The 20,717-nt window shown below is 44.4% G+C and overlaps 1 protein-coding gene across 1 annotated transcript in view; it reads left to right on the forward strand.

Moving 5' to 3' along the window:
* CCDC6 (coiled-coil domain containing 6) overlaps positions 1–20,415 on the forward strand; it is a 122,935-nt gene extending 102,520 nt beyond the window's left edge. The window contains exons 7-9 of the mRNA XM_038743502.1: positions 1,047–1,147; positions 9,811–9,935; positions 16,180–20,415. Coding sequence (XP_038599430.1) covers positions 1,047–1,147; positions 9,811–9,935; positions 16,180–16,374 — 421 coding nt within the window. The 3' untranslated portion in view covers positions 16,375–20,415. The remainder of the gene's footprint in view (positions 1–1,046; positions 1,148–9,810; positions 9,936–16,179) is intronic.
* Positions 20,416–20,717: the final 302 nt, after the last annotated feature.

Consider the following 20,717-nt stretch of genomic DNA (forward strand, 5'->3'; position numbering starts at 1 on the left):
ACAAATACCATCATTATTAAACAGGAGAATTGAGGCATAGAGAGTTAAGCGACCTGCCCAAGATCCACACAGCAAAAAATTGGCATAGCCAAGATTAGAACCTAGGTTCTCTGACTCCCAGACTTGTGCTCTTTCCACTAGGCCATGCTGCTTCACTTTCCCTTTCCAATTCCAAATAGTTCCAGCTAGGTCCTTGTGGTCCTTACAGTCTCCAGGCAATTTGCCACCACCACCCCGTGATTTAACAGGTCGGAACGTCCCAGAGATATGGGATGTTTTGGAGGAATTTGCTGCTGACCTGCCCCACTGCAGATTCAGCTACCAGCTAGGGAAGAAGGCTAAAAGCCCCAACTCTCTTCCTAGCACAATAGTGTGATTTTTTTCTCAGGGTCAGTGAATGTGCACAGGCAGCCTGCGCACCCCTGTTAATAGCAGAGAAATATAGTACATAACTATGTTAGGCAAAACGTTGCCTCTCCTTTAGCTGGAAAACCAAAATTAGTCAGTAGAGACTAGTTCAACCACAGCAACATCCACTTTGTTTTCTGCTTGTTAAAGGCCCACCAGTTTGGTGGTTCTTTGACTGGACTCAGACCATAGGCCATTTCTTTCTTTGGAGTAGACTCATTTGTTTCATTCCTCCCTTCCTTTTGTCTCGATCCTTCCTTGGAATTGGCTGGATCTCTAAATCTGCCTCCTCCACCTGCACCTCTGACCCACTGTGCTTGTGAGTCCCCCAAGGGACAGGGACCGTGTCTAATTCCCATCTATGTATTCTCTCCCAGTGCTGCACACAGAAAGTGTTTAGTAAATTCATTCAATCGTATTTCATTCTTTCATTCAATCGTATTTATTGAACGCTTACTGTGTGCAGAGCACTGTACTAAGCACTTGGGCAGTACATTTATTGTGTACAAAGCATTGTATTCCTCCTCCTAAAGACTAGTCTCAGGTATCTAAGTAACTGCATTTGTGACCTTATGATGTGAACCGTAATTTTCTTCATTTTTAAAACCTGTATTTTTAATTACTTTTTCTTTCATTAGATATTTTAATGAGATGTCTGCGCAAGGATTAAGACCTCGCACTGTGTCCAGTCCTATCCCTTACACACCATCTCCAAGTTCAAGCAGACCTATATCACCAGGTAAACAATCTTTCCATTTCTTCTTGTAGGTAGATATCATAGGCATCTCTTCAATTTTAAACTGTATATGTATAATGTATGTATGTATACACACTAATTTTGCCAGGATAACATGCCTGCCATATATTTTGCTTCACTGTCACCAGTGTTGAAATCATTTTGACAAGAAGCAATTGAAAAAACTGTAATTTTAAGAATATCTAGTTATTGATGTTCCTATAGCTGTTATTTTCCTTTTTTGTAGGACCTACTCTTAAGTGCCACTTGATTGATAAAGTGCTGGTGGGGCAGGGGGTGGGGGGAGAGAGAGAGAGAGTGAGAGAGTGAGTGTGTGTACATGCACGCATGTGTTTTGACAGTTATATTTTCAAGATATTCATTCATTCATTCAATCATGTTTATTGAGCGCTTACTGTGTGCAGAGCACTGTACCCTCTAGACTGAGCTTGATGTGGGTAGGGAATGTGTTTGATGTTTTATTGTACTCTTCCAAGCATGTAGTACAGTGCTTTGCACATAGTAAGCGCTCAGTAAATACAGTTATTATTATTAATAATGATAATAATTTAGTTCAGTGTGAGGAAGCCCTGCTCCTTTGAAACTATTTTAAAAAAAATCAAAAAATAAACAATATCCTTAATTTTCCTTAAATTTTGAATTTTTTTTTTAATTTGTTATAAACCCTAGAGCACAGTGTGTGTGAAAACTCAGAATATAAATTAGGTTGTAAGCTCTTCTGGATCGTGTCTTCTGCTTCTAGCATAGGTTCCCAAGTGCTCGGCACACAAGCATTCAGTAAGTACTCTAGACAGATCGATAGATTGAAAACATCTGTCTTGCCTGCTCTTCAAATCTAATCTGGCACGTCCCCTGACCTGCAAATGAAAGGTCAGTGATGTTTCATGAAGCCTAATAACTTGGTTTTGAGGAAGTAGGCAGGTAAGCCCACTGCTTCACCTGGTCATGGCAGAACCCTGTAGCTCCAAGATATCCAGGGCTGGGTTGTCTGGGCCCCCACCTGTGTCCAGTGATGCTCATGGCAGGCCCCAGGCAACAGCCTGGCTTAGCCAAAAGTGACTTGGGGTTCCCAAGATTGAAGAGCACCTGGGATCCAGTGAATTACTGAGACCGGCCCCCAAAACCGGGAAGGAAGGCAGTTGTCGGAGGTGGAGAAACTGGCCCAGGGTTCTGGGGCTGAGGCCAACCTGAGCAGGACTCGCTCCATGGCCAGCAGGGCACAGGGAAGATGGGCTGCCGGAGCCTGGCTCAACCCTCTACGATTCCTTGGTTTCACGCTTCCAGAGTCCCCTTCATGGAGGGGGAGCTTTACTGTGGGGCTCGGCCCCGTCTCCCTGCATAGTTCAATAGTTCAAACATACCGAGAAGCAGCATTGCCTAGTGGTTAGAGCCCAGGCATGGGTTCTAATCCCAGCTCCAACATTTATCTGCTGTGTGACCTTGGGCAAGTCACATCACTTCTCTGGACCTCAGTTACCTCATCTGTAAAATGGAGATTAAGACTGAGTGCTACATGGGACAGGGACTGTGTCCAACTCAATTTGCCTGTATCCACCCCAGCACTTAGTACAGTGCCTGGAACATAGTAAGCACTTAATAAATATCATCATCATCATATTTAAATATGCAGTCAATCATTGATGACATTATATGAGTAATGGGTACCAAAAACTTCTGCAGTCATGATAGAAGCACCATGGCTTAGTGTAGGAGCCGTGGGGCTTAGTGGAAAGAGCATGGGCATGGGAGTCAGAAGGACCTGGGTTCTAATCCAGCCTCCACCACTTGTCAGTTGTGTGACCATTTCATTTCTGGGCCTCAGTTACCTTACTTATCTCTAAAATGGGGATTTAGAGTGTGAGCCCCAAGTGGGACAGGGACTATTGTCCAACCTGATTATCTTGTATCTACCCCAGCAGTTAGAACAGTGCTTGGCACATAGGAAGTGCTTAACAAGTGCCATAATTATTACTATTGTAATTACTGGTCCCCCTGAAAGTAGTCCTCTCCTGTCAGCAAGGAGAACCTATGGGCTAGTTGCCTTGCAGAGAAGTACAGATTTGGGGTTGGATCAGTTGCTGAGGCCATGGGTTATACTCCTGTGGGATAAACAGCCACACGGAGTTCTCACTTTATTTGGGGGAGAGGGTGGGCAGCTTACTTGAGGGGTCTTAGGGTTGGCTGAGGCACTTCCTTCCTTTGACTCCAGCTGCCCATGTCCCTGATGCTTTGGGTGCCCAGGGAGTGATTCTCTTGGAGAATCAGGACTCCGTGTGTTGTGGGTGAAGTCAATGACGGGCATTCTGAAATGGTGTCCTCTCTCCTCTGCCAATCCAGATAGCACAGTGCGGCAGCTCCTGAATTGCTGCTCATGTTAATGGACAACTTAGTCTTTTCCAAGTGCCTACTTTTCCTCCTCCTTCCTTTTCCCCAGAATAGATAGAAATTTTTCTGATGAAAGCAAAAAAGTTTTTTGTATGTTTGCCAGCAACTTTAGTGAGGTAATAAAGAAATTCTGTAGAGTCTTGTGTTGCAACATGATGAAAGGATAAGATGTTGAGAACACACAAAACCGCCCTTTGATGTACTATCGTTTACATTTTTAAGGTTTCTAGGAGGGGTTAGGTGATTTAGGGGGAATTTGCCTGGGCTCAAGGATTCCTGTACATTGATATGCACAAAACAAGTTCTGTTTGAGCTCTCGACTCCTGATACTTCATGTAACATGAGCTCCAAGGGTTCTTCTCCATTCCAGTATTTCTCCTAGGCAGTTGTAATTGAGTGGCATTTATTAAGCAATTTACAGTGTGCAGAGCCCTGAGCTAAAGGCTAAGAAGGGAGCTTAAAGATATTGATTCCAGTGTAATCCATAGCACGGGAGAGGAAGTGTGGAAGCAGTGTGGTCTAGTGTGTATCGCACTGGCCTGGGAGTCAGAAGGACCTGAGTTCTAATGCTGGCTCCACCACTTGTCTGCTCTGTGACCTTGGGCAAGTCACTTCACTTCCAGGCCTCAGTTACCTCATTTGTAAAATGGGGATCAAGACTGTGAGCTCCATGAGGGACATGGACTGTGTCTAACCCGATTACCTTGTATCTACCCCAGCGCTTAGAACGGTGCCTGGCACGTAGTAAGCACTGAACAAATGCCATTAAAAAAAGAGAGAAAGCTTACACCCAAAATCAGGCCAGGGTGACGGGAAGGGACGGATTATTAGAGGGAGTACAGAATTTTCCTAGAGGAGAATGAATTCCTCAAGACTCCTTTGTTCCACTGCATGCAACCCTGCATTAAGTGATTGTTATTAATTAATAATAGTAATAATAGTTAAAAAATGGCAGTTTTTAAGCACTTATGCATGCTAAACATGGTACTAAGCGCTGGAGTAGATATATTGAGGTCAGACACATTTCCTCTTCCACACCGAGCTCACAGCCGAAGAGGGAGAATAGTTACTGAATTCTTACTTTACATCTGAGGAAGCTGAGGCACAGAGATGTTAAGTGACTTTCCTAGGGTCACACAATAGCATTAGAACTCAGGTCCTCTGACTCCGGTACCTGTACTCACTCTTTCCATTAGATCACACTGATTGCTTGCACCTTCATTTTCATTGTCTATGTTAATGAAGTTGAGGTAGAAAGAGTTTTTTGAGATTATCGTTCCATTCCATTCAGACTCTTGGGGCAGACTTTTTTAAAAAATACAAATTTTTCACTTTTTAGTGTTGGAAAGTATATGGGCTTGGAGCATTTTGCTTTTTCTAAATCTACAATGATCAACATGCCATATCCTATAAGGGATCTGATCCTGCCCCTGAGCAGGAAGTGTTTGCTCACTGGATGCTCACTCCATTCTACTGGCTTAAGGAAACAAACTTTGTAGAGCTAAAAAATGTAATGTATTTGGCAGTCACCATTTGAGGAGCCGAGGAGGAATAACTAATAAACAGTTCTGAAAAAGACAACTGAAAACAGTGTACGTGAACAGTGAGAAGGTATCGATGCCCTGGGGGGAGGTGATGTGCAAACCTGTGGTGAGGTATCACATGCAGTGAAAACAAGTATAATTAATAGGTCCTAAGTGAGATGACAGGAGTCCCAGACCAACTCTTGCACCCTGAAGCAGCTTCGTATGCTGTGGAGAAGCTCATGAGAGCCTCCTGTACTTTGGAACCATCTAATCCTTTCACCGGAGGGACTAGTTCAACTCTGCTCTTCTTGCCAGGAAAAAAGTTTGTATGCCCTGGTTCCTAGTGACCATAAAACATAGACTCCACAGCCATGCACTAATTGCTGAAGCAGCTCAGGACTAATAATAATGATGATGATGATATTAAGTGCTTACTACCTGCCAGACACTGTACTAAGCGCTGGGGTGGATACAAGCAAATTGGGTTGGACACAGTCTCTGTCAGTCAGTCAATAGTATTTATTGAGCGCTTACTGTGTGCAGAGCACTGTACTAAGCGCTTGGGAGTGTACAATATAGGTATAGGTCAGAGCATCCCTCCACACCGAGATACAAATTGATGCATTTGATTGCAAGTCAAGGAGAAGCAGTGTGGCTCAGTGGAAAGAGCGTGGGCTTTGGAGTCAGAGGTCATGGGTTCAAATTCCGGCTCCGCCAATTGTCAGCTATGTGACTTTGGGCAAGTCACTTAACCTCTCTGGGCCTCAGTTACCTCATCTGTAAAGTGGGAATTAATACTGTGAGCCCTCCGTGGGACAACCTGATCACCCTGTAACCTCCCCAGCGCTTAGGACAGTGCTCTGCACATAGTAAGCGCTTAATAAATGCCATCATTATTATTATTATTAAGTCAAACTGTAGACCTGATGCCACGCCTGTAATCCCATATGCATCTTTCTTTCTGGGGGACACCAGGACCTGTCCCCCATCACTCTCGGGAACCCAAGCCTCTCAGCTGCCCTCCCTCAAGTCTCTAAATCTCTCCTACTGCAACGGGAATCCATTCCCTTGTTCTCTGGAGGGGGAGAATCCCTCTCAGAACCAGACTCCACTGCACAATGGAGCAGGGAGGGGAAGACATCCAGATGATGGCCTTTATCAGGCAGAAACAGGACAGGGAAGCATCCGTTCCTTCGATGCTTCTTGGGAAGGTTCTGACCTAACATTTCCACCCTAGAACCCGGCGTCTGGAGGCCTGAGGGTGGTGGAAGGCCCCATATAGGGTTCACACTCTCCGTCCCCATTTTACACATGAGGTAACTGAGGCACAGAGAAGTGAAGGGACTTGTCCAAGGTCACACAGCAGATGTGTCAGAGCTAGGTTTAGAACCCAAGACCTGACTCCCAGGCCCCACACAACAATCCAATCGCTGCTGGAAAATCAGTTCCCTTCCCCACCTCCTCCACTCCTCATGCCATCCTGTGCCTGCCTGGTCCTGTTCTGACAGTTTTCCTCCTCCTCCAGACTCTTAACTCAGCCCCTAGCCCATCCCCTCAGCACCCCCCACCCCCACCTCTCGTCCCCTCCACGAATTTCATTCAGTAGCAGGTGGTTGCCTTCTTCCCAGCTCCTGCCTGGAGTCACAGCCCTGCCCGATTCCCTGTGGAGTCAGTGGTCCTCAGCCTCCTTGGATTGGAGGGGTGGGGAAGCTGGATGCTGTGGTCAGTCAGTCAATCGTATTTGAATGCTTACCGTGTGCAGAGCCCTGTACTAAGCGCTTGGTAGAGTCCAATCCAACAGACACATTCTCTGACCACAATGAGCTTATACAGTCTAGAAGAAACAGACATTAATACAGATAAATAAAATTACAGTTCATTCATTCAGTCATATTTATTGAGCCCTTACTGTGTGCAAAGCACTGTACAAAGCACTTGGGAGAGTATAATATGACAACAGACACATTCCCTGCCCACAATGAGTTTATAATCTAGAGAGCGCTGCATTAGGGGACTGGAGATCCTGAGGATCCTGGGGATCAAGTGGGCACCCAAGGGGAACAAGACCAAGTCAACGGAGCCTGGGCGTAGGGATCCGGGCCACACAGAGCACAGCCTTCTTGAAGCCAGAAGGCAGGGCTGGGACTCAGGTGTCCTGCCACTGGGAAGGGAATCCAGGTAGCATTTCCCTGCCCCTGCTGGCAGTGGGTGTTTTTAGGGGTGCTGCGCACCTCACTAATGTACATAAAAGGGAAGGGACACGAGGCAGCTGGGGAGACCAGAGTCAAAAAAAAAGTCCCTAGGAATGGTGAGGGGAAGAAACGGCAGGAGGGAATCCACAGGGTAACTTTTATTTCCCCATAGGCCCCATTTACGTTGAGGCTGGTTCTGGAATGAAACCTAACAAGTTGCATTGTTAGTGTGCCTCACAGTACAGCCTTTCCCCATTTTTGAGGGACACATCGTTGGGAATACCTGTCCTACTGTTTCCCTGAAGACTTTGGGACAGAAAAATCCTTTCTTCCCATGTCCTCCTTAATCTACTAGCACAAGCCTGGGGAATTACCATTTTCAAAGGCAAGTCACAGGTTGAAAGGAAATCCCTCCTTTCCTTGTTGTGTGAGACAGCCTCCTCTTGGTACAGATAGAGCACATTCATCCTCGGTTCCTTGCTTGCCCCACACCGGTCTCGTGATGGCACCTGTCCGAAGCCTTTTGGATTCTTGAATCCTGCCTGTCAACTTCATAACATATAGGAATAAGTAGTTTGTGAGTTTCTTCAAAATTCAAGCACCAAGTACATGCTTGCCACATAGTAAGCTCTCAATAAATACCATTGATGTTGATTTCATTGTTAAAATTACTGGGTTTGTAGGTAAATGGAGATTGTGTGTGTTAGATGATGGCCTGCATTAGGTGAGCAGTAAAGCCCCAAACTGAGAGTTGAAATCCGTTAGTGTGGCTGCTTTGTTTCACACCACAAGATAGGGAGGAAAGAATGAAAGCATTTGGGTGACTGTCATTCGCATAATATTGGGAATAAAAGTCTGGGGCTGATATAAGCAGTCACAATCTAACCTTTCAAGCATAAAGCTTTCCTCCCCCTACCACACTAAAGGCAAGCCCTTTCTCTAAACTAAACTCCAGACTAGTAAAGGACAAGTCAAGAGTTACCCACTAAAACTTGAGCTAATTGTTGCTGGACGGTGTCGATTAGATATAAAAGAAGGCAAACAGTCCTTTACTGGTATATTTATTTGATGGTTTTGGTTAGGTTATGTGCAGTTTTTAAAGCCAGATTCATATTGAAATTTGTTTATCTGTGATTTTTCTGTTCTATCAATCACTTGTATTTATTGAACACACTGTGTGCAGAGCACGGTACTAAGCACATGGGAGAGTACAATATAGCAGAGTTAGTAAATACATTCCCTACCCACATGAGCTCACAGTCTAGAGGGGGCGATAGGCATTATTATAAATTACAGACAGGAACATAAGCGCTATGCTGCTGATGGGGAGGGATGAGTAAAGGGAGCAAATCAGGGTGACACAGAAAGGAGTGAGAAAAGAGGAAAGGAGGGCTTAGTGAGGGATGGCCTCTTGGAGGAGATGTGCCTTCAGTAAGGCTTTTGAAGGTGGAGGGCATAAATTGTCAGATATGAAGAGGGAAGTGTTTCGGCCAGAGGCAGGACGAGGGTGAGTGGTTGGCGGTGAGATAAACAAGATCAAGATACAGTGAGTAGATTGGGGTTAGAGGAGTGAAATGTGCAGGCTGGGTTGTAATAGGAGAGCAGCAAGTTGAGGAAGGAGGGGGCAAGGTGATCGAATGCTTTCAGGCCGATGGTAATGAATATCTGTTTATTGTGGAGGTGGATGGGCAGTCACTGGAGGTTCTTTAGGAGTAGGGAAACAAGGACTGAATATTTTTGTAGAAAAATGATCCAAGCAGCCGAGTGAAATATGGACTGGAGTGAGGAGAGAAAGGAAGCAGGGAGATCAGCAAGGAGTTGGATACAGTAATCAAGGTGGGATAGGATAAGTGCTTGGACTAGCTGTGTGACTTTGGGCAAGTCACTTAACTTCTCTGGGCCTCAGTTACCTCATCTGTAAAATGGGGATTAAGACTGTGAGCCCCCTTGGGACAATCTGATCACCTTGTAACCTCCCCAGCGCTTAGAACAGTGCTTTGCACATAGTAAGCGCTTTATAAATGCTATTATTTAAAAACACGTGGTAGCAGAGTGGATGGAGAGGAAAGGGTGGATTTTAGCGATGCTGGAAAGGTTGAGCCAACCAGATTTAGTGGTAGATTGAAAATGTGGTTTGAGAGAGAGATGAGTCAAGGACAGTGCCATGGTTTTGGGTTTGTGAGAAGGGGCATCGTTGACATATTCCCCCAAAACCAAGTCAAAAACAGTTCCTGCCCTTTATTTCATGGGTATATTTCATGGCTAGAAATACAGTTGGGTGACTTTACTGTCCTGCCACTGTGTAACTACTTTAAAGGGCAAAGTCTTAAAGTTGAAGAGGTTTAATGTTCACCTAGAATAAAAACCTATTTTGATTATTTGAAAGGAAAAGAAAGTTTCTGAAGTCGCTTCTTTCTTTCCTTTAGTACTATATATTTCTGTCTCCTAGACAAAATTTTTAAAACTTGCACTTTGTAATCTAAAATGGGAGGATGCAGATGTGGAATGCACAACTGAAGCCCTTTGGTTTATTTCATTCCAGGTCTCTCGTATGCAAGCCACACAGTTGGTTTCACACCACCGACCTCCCTGACTAGAGCCGGAATGTCTTACTACAATTCCCCAGGCCTTCACGTGCAGCACATGGGTGCATCCCATGGCATCACCGTAAGTGTACGAAACGATTCCCACTCTGGCTGTGATTGCACATGAGCTCTGGATGTTCTTCGATGAGATCCCTTTACAAGAGGCAAGGTTGCCTCAGTCACTACCGTATGTGAAAACACTCGCGTTTGCAAAAGATCCGTTAGGACTACAATGTTCCTTGCTTTGGGGACCATGAATAATAATTCTGTTTTCTTAAATGGCTCATTGTTCCTGCCTGAAAGTCTGGCAGACTACCCACACTCCTTTCAGTCTTTTGAAAGTATGCTTCATTCTAGCATTGCAGTAGAATTATTAGAGAGCAGACACATGAAACTCATTCCTGTCTTGTAAAAATAATAATAATGATGGTATTTGTTAAGTGCTTACTATGTGCAAAGCACTGTTCTAAGCGCTGGGGGGATACAAGGTAATCAAGTTGGCCCACGTGGGGCTCACTTGTTCACACCCTCGCTGCTGTCTGGAACTCCTTTCCCCATCACATCTGAAAGTCTACTACTCTTCCCATTTTTAAAGTCCAGTTAAAATCACATCTCCTGCAGGAAACCTTACCTGACTAATCCCTCTTCTCCCTACCCTATTTACCTGAAGAGTCACTCGAGTCCATGAAATTGCTTTTAATTAAGCACTTACTATGTGCCAAGCACTGTACTAAGTACTGGAACAGATGCAGGATAATCAGATCCCACATGGGGCTCACATTCCAGAGAGGAGGGAGCATAGGTATTGAATCTCCAGATGAGGGAACTGAGGCACAGAGAAGTGAAGTGACTTGCCCAAGGCCACACAGCAGACAAGTGGTAGAGCCGGGATTAAAACCCAGGTCACCTGAGTCCCTGGCTAGGTTCTTTTCCTCTACCATGCCGTTCCCTGCTGAGCACGGAGGAATTCACCCCACCCAACCTGTTCTCCCCAAGGCACTTTTTACATAATCTCTATATTAGGTTGTGTCAGCTACCTGTAATTTAGTGTGGTGTTTGTCTTCCCCAGTAAATTGTGGGCTCCTTGAGGGCAAGGATCATGCCTACTGGTTCTTTTATTCCTCCAAAACACTTAAAACTGGTCTCCTCAGCATAACTGCTCAAACAGCACTATGATCTATTGTCGCATATGGAGTTAGTTTTTTTTTTTAATTGAAAAGTATGGTATTTGTTTAGCACCTACATGTCCGGCATTGTACTAAGCACTGGGTAGATACAAGCTGATTATATTGGACATAGTCCATGTTTCACCTGGTGCTCACAGTCTAAATCCCCATTTTAATAATAATTGTTGTTATTATTATGGTATTTATTGAATGCTTACTATGTGCTAAGCACTGTTCTAAGCACTGGGGTAGATACAAAGTAATCAGGTTGTCCTACGTGGGGCTCACAGTCTTAATTCCCATTTTACAGATGAGGTAACTGAGGCACAGAGAAGTGAAGTGGCTTGCCCAAGGTCACACAGCAGACAAGTGGCGGAGCTGGGATTAGAACCCATGTCCTCTGACTCTCAAGCCCATGCTCTTTCCTCTGAGCCATGCTGCTTCCCTAACCAGTCTTCTGACCAAAGAGCAACTCCACACCTTCTATTATCGTGAATTTGTATTTGGACCATACATTTGAAGGCAGCAAATGTGTGAGTTTCTAGTGAAATTTTTGGCACCCTAAATGAAATGAAACAAGAGGGAGGCAGCAGTTGTGGATGTGCTGGGAAAGAAAAGGGGCAGGGAGAGGGGCCGACAGAAGCACATACCTGCACACTTGGCACTAATACATACGCCCTCACACCCTAAGCCTTCTGTCTGTCACCCTCACCCAGCTCCTGCCCCTCAAAGCAGTAGCAGAGCATGTATCTCCCCTGCCGCTGCCAAGCAGTCCAGCATCGTGCTCCCAAACTGGCCAGCAGCCCGGAGCTGGAACCAAGGACCCAGCTGCCAGAGCCTGGGGACCGACGGGCATGTCCACCATACCTTCCTCCTCCTGCTTCCTTGCTGCATCTCTCCAGTTTACATGGAGTGTGCATGGAATTTCATGCCAGCCTGTGGGCTGGATACATCTGCTGTCAAACCCATCTGTGGTTAGATAGGGATTTGCTTGGAGGTCGGCCGATGGGGGAAAAAATATAATAATAATAATGGTGTTTGTGGAGCGCTTACTGTGTGTCAGATACTGTACTAAGTGATAGGGTGAATACAGGCAGATTGGGTTGGACCCAGTCCCTGTCCCACATGGGGCTCACAGTCTCAATCCCCTTTTTGCAGATGAGGTCACTGAGGCACAGAGAAGTGAAGTGACTTGCCTCAGGTCACACAGCAGGCAAGTGGCAGAGCCAGGATTAGAACGCATGACCTTCTGACTCCCAGACTCGTGGTCTGCCACTGTGCCATTACAAGTAAAATCTAAGTGCCCAAAGAAATAACTGTTTGGATCAATGGACAGGAAGGAACAGAAACAATCTGCTTTACATAGCTGGGCAACTCCAGGAGCCTAAATTGTCAGCATCACCAACAACAGTGATTGAATGTCAGCTGGGGTTGAGAACTGTTGTAGACACCTGGGGTATGTGGTGGGATCTGGGTCCCAGAGGAACTGACAGTCTGTTGTGGAGAAAGGGAAGACCCCAGTGGTGGTGGGAGAAGGGGGCAGTTCACTGCTCTGGAAACTTATGGCCTGGTGAAGAGAGATGCAGGAGGCAAAGAGATCAGCAAGGAGGCTGTGTGGGAGCACCTTCGTCAATTACTGAATTTTAACCTGTTAGGTTCCTAAAAGAAGACATAGGAAATCCCCTTTCAAGTACATATCTACTAAAGTCGACCCGACTGGAGCAAACCCAAGTGGCTTCGGTTCCAGCCCCTGCCCATGCCGTTCTGCCCAGCCAATAGGGGAGTCAGATGCCACTTCTGCACACTCCAGGTCTCTGGTGGAAATTGTCAAATGGAATACTTAAGAGAGTCTGAGAGTATATGTTAATAACCCAAAGGTAGATTAAAACTAAACCACAAAGTTGGGTGTTAGCCAAACTTACAGTGAAGTCAAATTGAGGGAGTGTAGCCCTGGCTATTGGATAACCTAGCCCACAGCACCCACCCATAAATCCAACAGCCCTGGAAGCCTTGAAGTGCCATTGGAAGGGTATCTCAGAGTCATTATTGACGTTGAAAAGTGATCTTTTTGTTTGTAATTATTTTCTTGTCCAGAGGAGCCTTATCGCTCCTTTAACACTGACTTGCTCATTGTACCTCACTCTGTCTCGCTGCTGACCCCTTGCCCATGTCCTCCCTCTGGCCTGGAACTGCCTCCCCATTCATTTATGGTGGACCACCACTCACCCCAACTCCCTTTTCCTTCTACATCACCTGTACACTTGGGTCTATATCCTTTAAGGACTTGCTACTCACCTCACTTAATGTCTGTTTCCCCCTCTGGACTGTAATCTCCTGATGGGCAGGGAGTTTGTCTACCAGCTCTGTTGTACTCTCCCAAGAGCTTAATACAGTGTTCAGCGCACAGTAAGCACTCATGCTCTGGGCATGTTACTCCCCTCCTCAAAAATCTCCAGTTGCTACCAGTCAACCTATACATCAAGCAAAAACTCCTCACTCTCGGCTTCAAGGCTCTCCATCACCTCACCCCCTCCTACCTCACCTCCCTACTCTCCTTCTACAGCCCAGCCCGCACCCTCTGCTCCTCTGCCGCTAACCTCCTCACTGTGCCTCGTTCTTGCCTGTCCCGCCGTCGACCCCCAGCCCACATCCTCACCCTGGCCTGGAATGCCCTCCTTCTGCACATCCACCAAGCTAGCTCTCTTCTCCCTTCAAAGCCCTACTGAGAGCTCACCTTCTCCAGGAGGCCTTCCCAGACTGAGCCCCCTTTTTCTCTCCTCCTTCCCATCCCCCCCACCCTACCTCCTTCCCCTCCCCACAGCACCTGTATATATGTTTGTACAGAATTATTACTCTATTTATTTTACTTGTACATGTTTACTATTCTATTTTGTTAATGATGTGCATCTAGCTTTATTTCTATTTATTCTAATGACACCTATCCACATGTTTTGTTATCTGTCTCCTCCTTCTAGGCTGTGAGCCCCTTGTTGGGTAGGGACTGTCTCTGTATGTTGCCAACTTGTACTTCCCAAGCGCTTAGTACAGTGCTCTGCACATAGTAAGCGCTCAATAAATATGATTGAATGAATGAATGAATACCATTGATTGATTATCAGCTCTGTAATTTGGAACAGGAGTGATATCTATAATCTTTCAATTTTGCTTTGACCTCAAAGAGTGGTATTTATTGAGCATAGACTTTGTGCAGAGCACTGTACTAAGGTCTTGGGAGAGTACAATCCAGTTGGTAGACACAATCCTTTCCTTCAAGAAGGAAGCCTTATTAAAAACGCATCTCCTCCGAGGGGTCTCTGACGAATAATAATAATAATGGTATTTGTTAAGTGCTTCCTATGTGTCAAGCATTGTTTTAAGCACTGGGGTAGATACAGGGTAATCAGGTAGTCCCAGGTAGGGCTCACAGTTTTAATCCCCATGTTATAGATGAGGTAACTGAGGCACAGAGAAGTTAAGTGGTTTACCCAAGATCACAGAGTAGACAAGTAGCGGAGCTAGGATTAGAACCCACGTCCTCTGACTCCCAAGGTCGTGCTCTTTCCACTAAGCTGTGCTGCTTAAGTCCTCATTTCCCTTATATGCCCCCACCTGAATCAGTAGTATTTATTGTGCACTTATTGTGTGCAGAGCACTATGCTAAGTGCTTGGGAGAGTACAATATAACAGACACATTCCCTGCCCATGATGGGCTTACTGTCTAGGGGGGAAGACAGACACTAATATAAATAAATTACTGATATGTGCATAAGTGCTTTGGGGCTAAGGGGTAGGTAAATAAAGGGAGCAAATCAGGGCAATCGCACAGTGCCTCTGCACTCGGAACTGGACTCCTTAAGCACTTGATATTGACCCCCACCCTCAGCGCTCTGCAGCACTTTTGTACTTTTCCTTACACTCTTTCATTTCCCCTCTCAGTAATTTATTTCAGCTTCTATCTCCCCCTTCTATTCTATTTATTCTTTTTATTTATTTTAATGCCTGCTTTACTTGTTCTGATGTGTGTGTGTATATATATATATATATATCTAATTCTGTTTATTTATATTGATGCTATTAATGCCTGTTTACTTGTTCTGATGTCTGTCTCCCTGCTTCCAGACTGTGAGCCCGTTGTGGGCAGGAATTGTGTCTCTTTGTTGCTGAATTGTACTTTCCAAGCACTTAGTACAGTGCTCTGCACACAGTAAGTGCTAAATAAATATGATTGAATGAGTCTCCTTCTGGACAGGGATTGTGTCTGCCAACTCTTTTGTATCATACTTACCCAAGTGCTTAATGCAGTGTTCTGTACACAGTTAATGTTCAGTAAATACCATTGATTGCCAGTTTTGGAATAAAGGGAGGCCTCTCCTGCTATGCTTTTGCAGTTAATTATCTCCTTTGTTCCGTTTTAGGGAGGGGTTGTGTGTTCCCTTCCATCGGATTTGTCTGGGTCAAAGTGAATGGCTGATCCATTCTAGGTTAAGGCCTCACACATTCCTACCTGCACACACATTTCAAAATACACAAGAATTGAGGTTATTACTGATGGTTTCCAGACATAAAAGACCTGGTTCTTATTTATCATCCTGAGATGTGGTAATGGGGCAGTAATTAAGACTGTGAGCCCTGTGTGGGACAGGAACTGTGTCCAGCCTGATTTGCTCATATCCACCCCAGTGCTTAGTACAGTGCCTGGCACACAGTAAGCTCTTAACAAATACCACAATTATTATTAATGGACAAGGATGCTGCAGGTGAGTGATGGGGAAGTGGAGGTCCCAAATTTAAAGACTGTTTGATCCAGAATATTTGTAGCTATCAGGCATAACTGCCGAGATCAGTCCATATTATTTTTGAGTGCTTACTCTATAGAGTGCTGTACTAAGCACTTGGGAGAGTATAGTTTAATAGAGTTAGTAGGTAGGGTCTTAGCCCGCAAGGAGCCTACAGTGTAGAGAAAGGACAGGTAACTTCCATTTTCTCAAGAATTTCCAAGTCAGTACCAAGTTAATGTAGAAGCCAGTTTTCACTCGGAGGAATCATCTTCCGCCCAAGTGTCACTCATCTTTTCTGGGGCCTCCCTTTGAAATCCTTACGAGAAATGGCAGTGGGGAGGCCGCAGACAGCTCCTGGTAACCCTGTTCTGCTTCCTTGCAGAGACCTTCGCCACGGAGAAGCAACAGCCCTGACAAATTCAAACGCCCCACGCCGCCTCCGTCTCCGAACACACAGACACCGGTCCAGCCGCCGCCGCCACCCCCGCCTCCCCCACCCATGCAGCCCGCGATCCTCTCAGCAGCGTTGCAGTCCGCCACCTCTCAGCATCCGGTGCATCCCTCCCCCCAGCCTTAGTGCATGTGCTCAGCGGTCTGTATTTAATGTCGGGACTCATCGAACGGAGCAGTTTACTAAAAGCCAAAGGCTTACCTGGCATATTTGGATTTGACTTATTTGCACTGAGGTTATATAGGCTTCATAATTAATTATGCTGTTCATGTTTGTCTAAAAATGCAGCCAGTGTTGTGGGTGTACAACACTAACTTATCAGAACAATTTCCATCAGTGTTTACTTGAATTTACCTGTGTGTCCATTCTCTGGCTGGATCACTCGCTCCTCAATATTTGGTCACACAGCAGTGTGCGTTTTGCTCAGCCCCAAAGCTTCCTTTTCCTGGCTTTTTAGGTTTGTAAAATAGAAGGGATTCCTTTTTTATCATTTTTTTCATGACCCTTTGCATAAAATTACAGGCATGGTGAGCTGTATTATAATGAAACTCCTAAGTATAGTGGTGTTTACCAAGCATACAATAATTCAGCACTACACTTCAGTAACTTGAAAATGCAGCTTTTAAGTGCAGAGTTGAGTCAAATGAATCCAGGCCCCAAACTGCCCCCTCAAAAAGCTTCTTACAGGTTCAGTATTCAGTACCCGTTTGTGGCAGCCATGCTTCCCTGTCCAAAAAAAAAAAAACTCATTTAAACAGATGGTACAGTTTGAGACAGGTCAAGTGTGGGGCAATTATGGCTTTTATCTAAATATGTGGAATGTACGATTTATGAATCTTGAGATTTGGTCTTTTGATTTGTAGTTAATGTTAAATCTACCTGTAAGCTGTCCATATTGTCATTTTTAACACAATTTCTGTAAATGTGGTCCTATCAACTGATCTTTGTGGCTGATTAAAATGTGCTGTTTTATTTCTGCTGCAGAAGGCAATGTGATTGTAGAAAACAGCTATCCCCCAGCCCTTCTCTCTGCCTTTGGTTCAGTATATTGTGATTCTCCCCCCAGAAAAGTTTGAATAAGTATTGTAAAGGTACAAGAGACTCTTAGAAAAGGCTATGATTTGAAATGAACATTATAGGACTACCTTGGCCTAAGAGCCAAATGTATATTGCTTGGTAGAAACAGAAAAGAATCTAGAGAAAGTAGCACAACATGGCACTAACGAATGCTTCCTTAGCAGCATCAGCCGGTACAATGTATAAAGTAGTATATTCAAAATACATCCTTTTCATTTATTTAGCACAAATAAATCATTTGGTTTCACTTGGCAGTGGAACAGAGAGTGAGTCACTCTTTTCTTAATACTAGCAACATCTTTCGTTTTGCTTTCCGGCAGTTTTGTTCTGAATTTTTTGTGCTTTGGTAGTGAAGTGATTTTCCCACCTGTGTCTGCATATTTATATATGCTATAGAAAAACTTACTAGAGGATGTATATTTTATGAGAATGTGTCCGTCAGTATAATCAAGAGAATGAAAATTAATTTATCGGGAATTTTTAAAAAATTTGCGCGCTGTCACAGAACCATCTCTATTGATGCAGTCTAAAAAGGGACATAATAGTGTCGATATTTAATATTGTGCAGTATGTAAACGTGAGCTTTTGCCTCCTGTGTGTATTTAAGAGTGGCAAAATGAAAGATTTAAGGGATTCTGGTGTTTTTGAAAAGATGAGTGAAAAAGCAAGAGGTTTGTTCTCCTTTTCCTTTCTTCCACCCACTCTCCTGTCCCTAATCTCCCGCCTAAAAAAAAAAAAAAAAACACAGAAGAAACATCACTGACTCGTTAACAGTTAAGAAGAAATTGTGTTTAATATACATTTTATATATGTGTAACATGTATATTTATAAGGCATTTGTTAAAGCCGTAAGATGGGAAAGCGTAGCTGCGGTTCAATTAAGCTACAGCCCCCTAGAAAGGTAGAGTCATCTCATATATTCATCGTGTCATCCCACTCCACCACACTTTCTTTATCCCTCCCCCACTTCCTCCCAGAGTGATCAGCCCCAAACTTCTAGGTAGGAAAGCGAAAGTAATTAGACATGGCGTATGTTTAGGCATTGGGATCTCAAAAATCCAATTTTTACTCCAATATCAGGGAGTTGTAATTACAGGGCTGCTAGAAGCATCATCCCTCAAATTCTTGAACCCAACAATCCTTCCCTCTACTTCCAGCGACATTTGCTACTGAAAATTCAAAAAGTGAAAACAAGTTCAGTAGTAAAAGCCTGGACTCAAAATGGCTGCAGGGTGGCCAGACAACACTTTTCTCGAACCCAGATAATAAATAATTCTTACAAGTCCACACTTCAGCAATGAGCATTTGCTGGATTGACTCACTCCAGAGGAAGAGTCAGCCATCTTGCAAGAAAAGTCAGACCTCCTCCACTGCTGTGCTTTCAGAATTGCCAGGAGAATTAAAGTCTTTGCTGCTGCTTGATGATTATGTCTCAGCAAAAATTCTTGTTATTTCTAAAAGTGCTTTATGACCTCACATAGAGTGCATGCGTGTGGCATCAGTGCAGCAACTGCGAGGGCTGCCACCATCACAGTCAGGGACACCTGGCCACCCACCAGAAAGCTTGAGAGCTGGAGGGACATTTTGTGAAGGAAATGTGATCTGCAGTGGTCATTTAGTGCCCTTCAGACCCTGCTACAAACTTCCTTGCAAAGACTGCTGCTGGACACTGACCCTTGCCACTTGCTTTTAATGATGCAGATCTAGGGGAGAATAAAGAGTTCAAGCCCCATCCCTGCAATAGAAATGGAGCCACAACCATGAAGTGGTTTTGACTAAGGTCCTCAGAGAAGACCCAGGCCAGGGTTCTTTACTCTGGGTCCAGTATAGCATGTGCCTGCCAGTGTGAGATCAAGGTGCCTGGCGACAGGTGGGAATTATTTTAATTCTTAAATCACTCTGTTTTTAAATCAGCTGGCTTGAGTGGCCACGCCCTCTATCTCTGTTCCCAACCACCAGGGAGTCGATGTGGGCTCCAGAGGCCTGGGAGAAGCCGAGCCCTTTTACAAGAACAAGCAAAAATATTTAGGTGAAGCAAAGCTGTTGGTACTACTATTGGGATATAAATTACCCATAGATAGGGAATTTGCAGTGCTCACCCTCTCCACTCCCCCTCCGCCCCTTCCCCCAAAGTGGTGCCACTGCCAACAAGATACAGAGCTAGAACAAAAACCCAAGATGTAAAAAGGGAACTCGGGTGTCTCGAACAACTGCACTAAAGAAACATCTCTGATCTCCCTTTAGCCCAGTCTGGGTCTTGTAGGAGTCCTACAAGGAAAACATGGCAGGAATGACTTCCAAAGAACTAGATCATGAAATAATACTTTTTCTTTAAATTATTAATGAGCCAGTTGTTGAAGCTGCTACGTGGACACCGTACTAAATCTTAGAGCCATTATATGACAGACTGAGGTCTTGGTTAAAAAAAATCCAGCTCCAACTTGGAAAGTTGTGGGGAGCATTTTCCAGAATTTCCAGAAGATTAGACAGCTAGGTTGGTTCCCAGTCAAGTGCCAGTTGTCTCTATGTAAGAGGTTTGGGAGCTTAAATGATTCAAAATGTGGAAGCTGTGTGTGTGCAAGTGTGTATGTGTTCAATCATGCCTTAACTCTAGTTACTGCTCAACTTAGGTCTTAGTCTGCATTTTGTCATCTGGTGTACTGTATATGTTGAGCTAAACTTTATCCTGACAAAAAGTTTCAGGAACAGCTACTTCAAAGGATTCATTCTAAAGAAAAGTATGTGACAAGAGCAGCCTGAGTCTCCTCTGGACTGGGTTATTTAAGAAAGACGGGATACAAAGGAGAATGTTAAAAATGGAAAGAAACCAGTAAGGAATGGAGGTGAATCAAACCTAGAATGTCTTTTTACCTTTACATAGCAATGCACAAGTGTATGTTCTTCATGATAGCTTGTCCTATAGCAGGACTAGATTTGGAGTTCTGGTATTCGTGGCAATCTTGAAATTCTTGGTCCGAGCATAGAAAGCTGTAAACTTCCAATTAATGTCTTCTTTGCCTTATGTTGATTAATCTTTAATACATGTGCTGAATCAGAAAACTGAATAAAGACAATTTTTTAAAATGCAAATCTTAATACTCATACTACAATGCTTTTATTCTTCTGGGTTTTTAGGTGTATGAAAGTGTTTTCTTTCGTTAGCCTAATTCAAAAGCAAAGTTCAAAGTGTGCTAAATGGAACAATGCAAACTTGTTTGAGCAGGAGGGAAAAGGGGATATTTTCATCTCTGTCCTTTTATCCTTAATCTCAAAGCCTATTATGCGACTCCCTTCCTGAGCTGAAGTTTTCTGGAAGGGGCATTAGCCATGGCGGCATCAGTCTAGTAAATCTATTCAAACTGACACATTCTTCAGATTTTAATTCCCCAGGA

This window comes from Tachyglossus aculeatus, chromosome 3 (assembly GCF_015852505.1).
Source record: "Tachyglossus aculeatus isolate mTacAcu1 chromosome 3, mTacAcu1.pri, whole genome shotgun sequence".
NCBI lineage: Eukaryota > Metazoa > Chordata > Mammalia > Monotremata > Tachyglossidae > Tachyglossus > Tachyglossus aculeatus.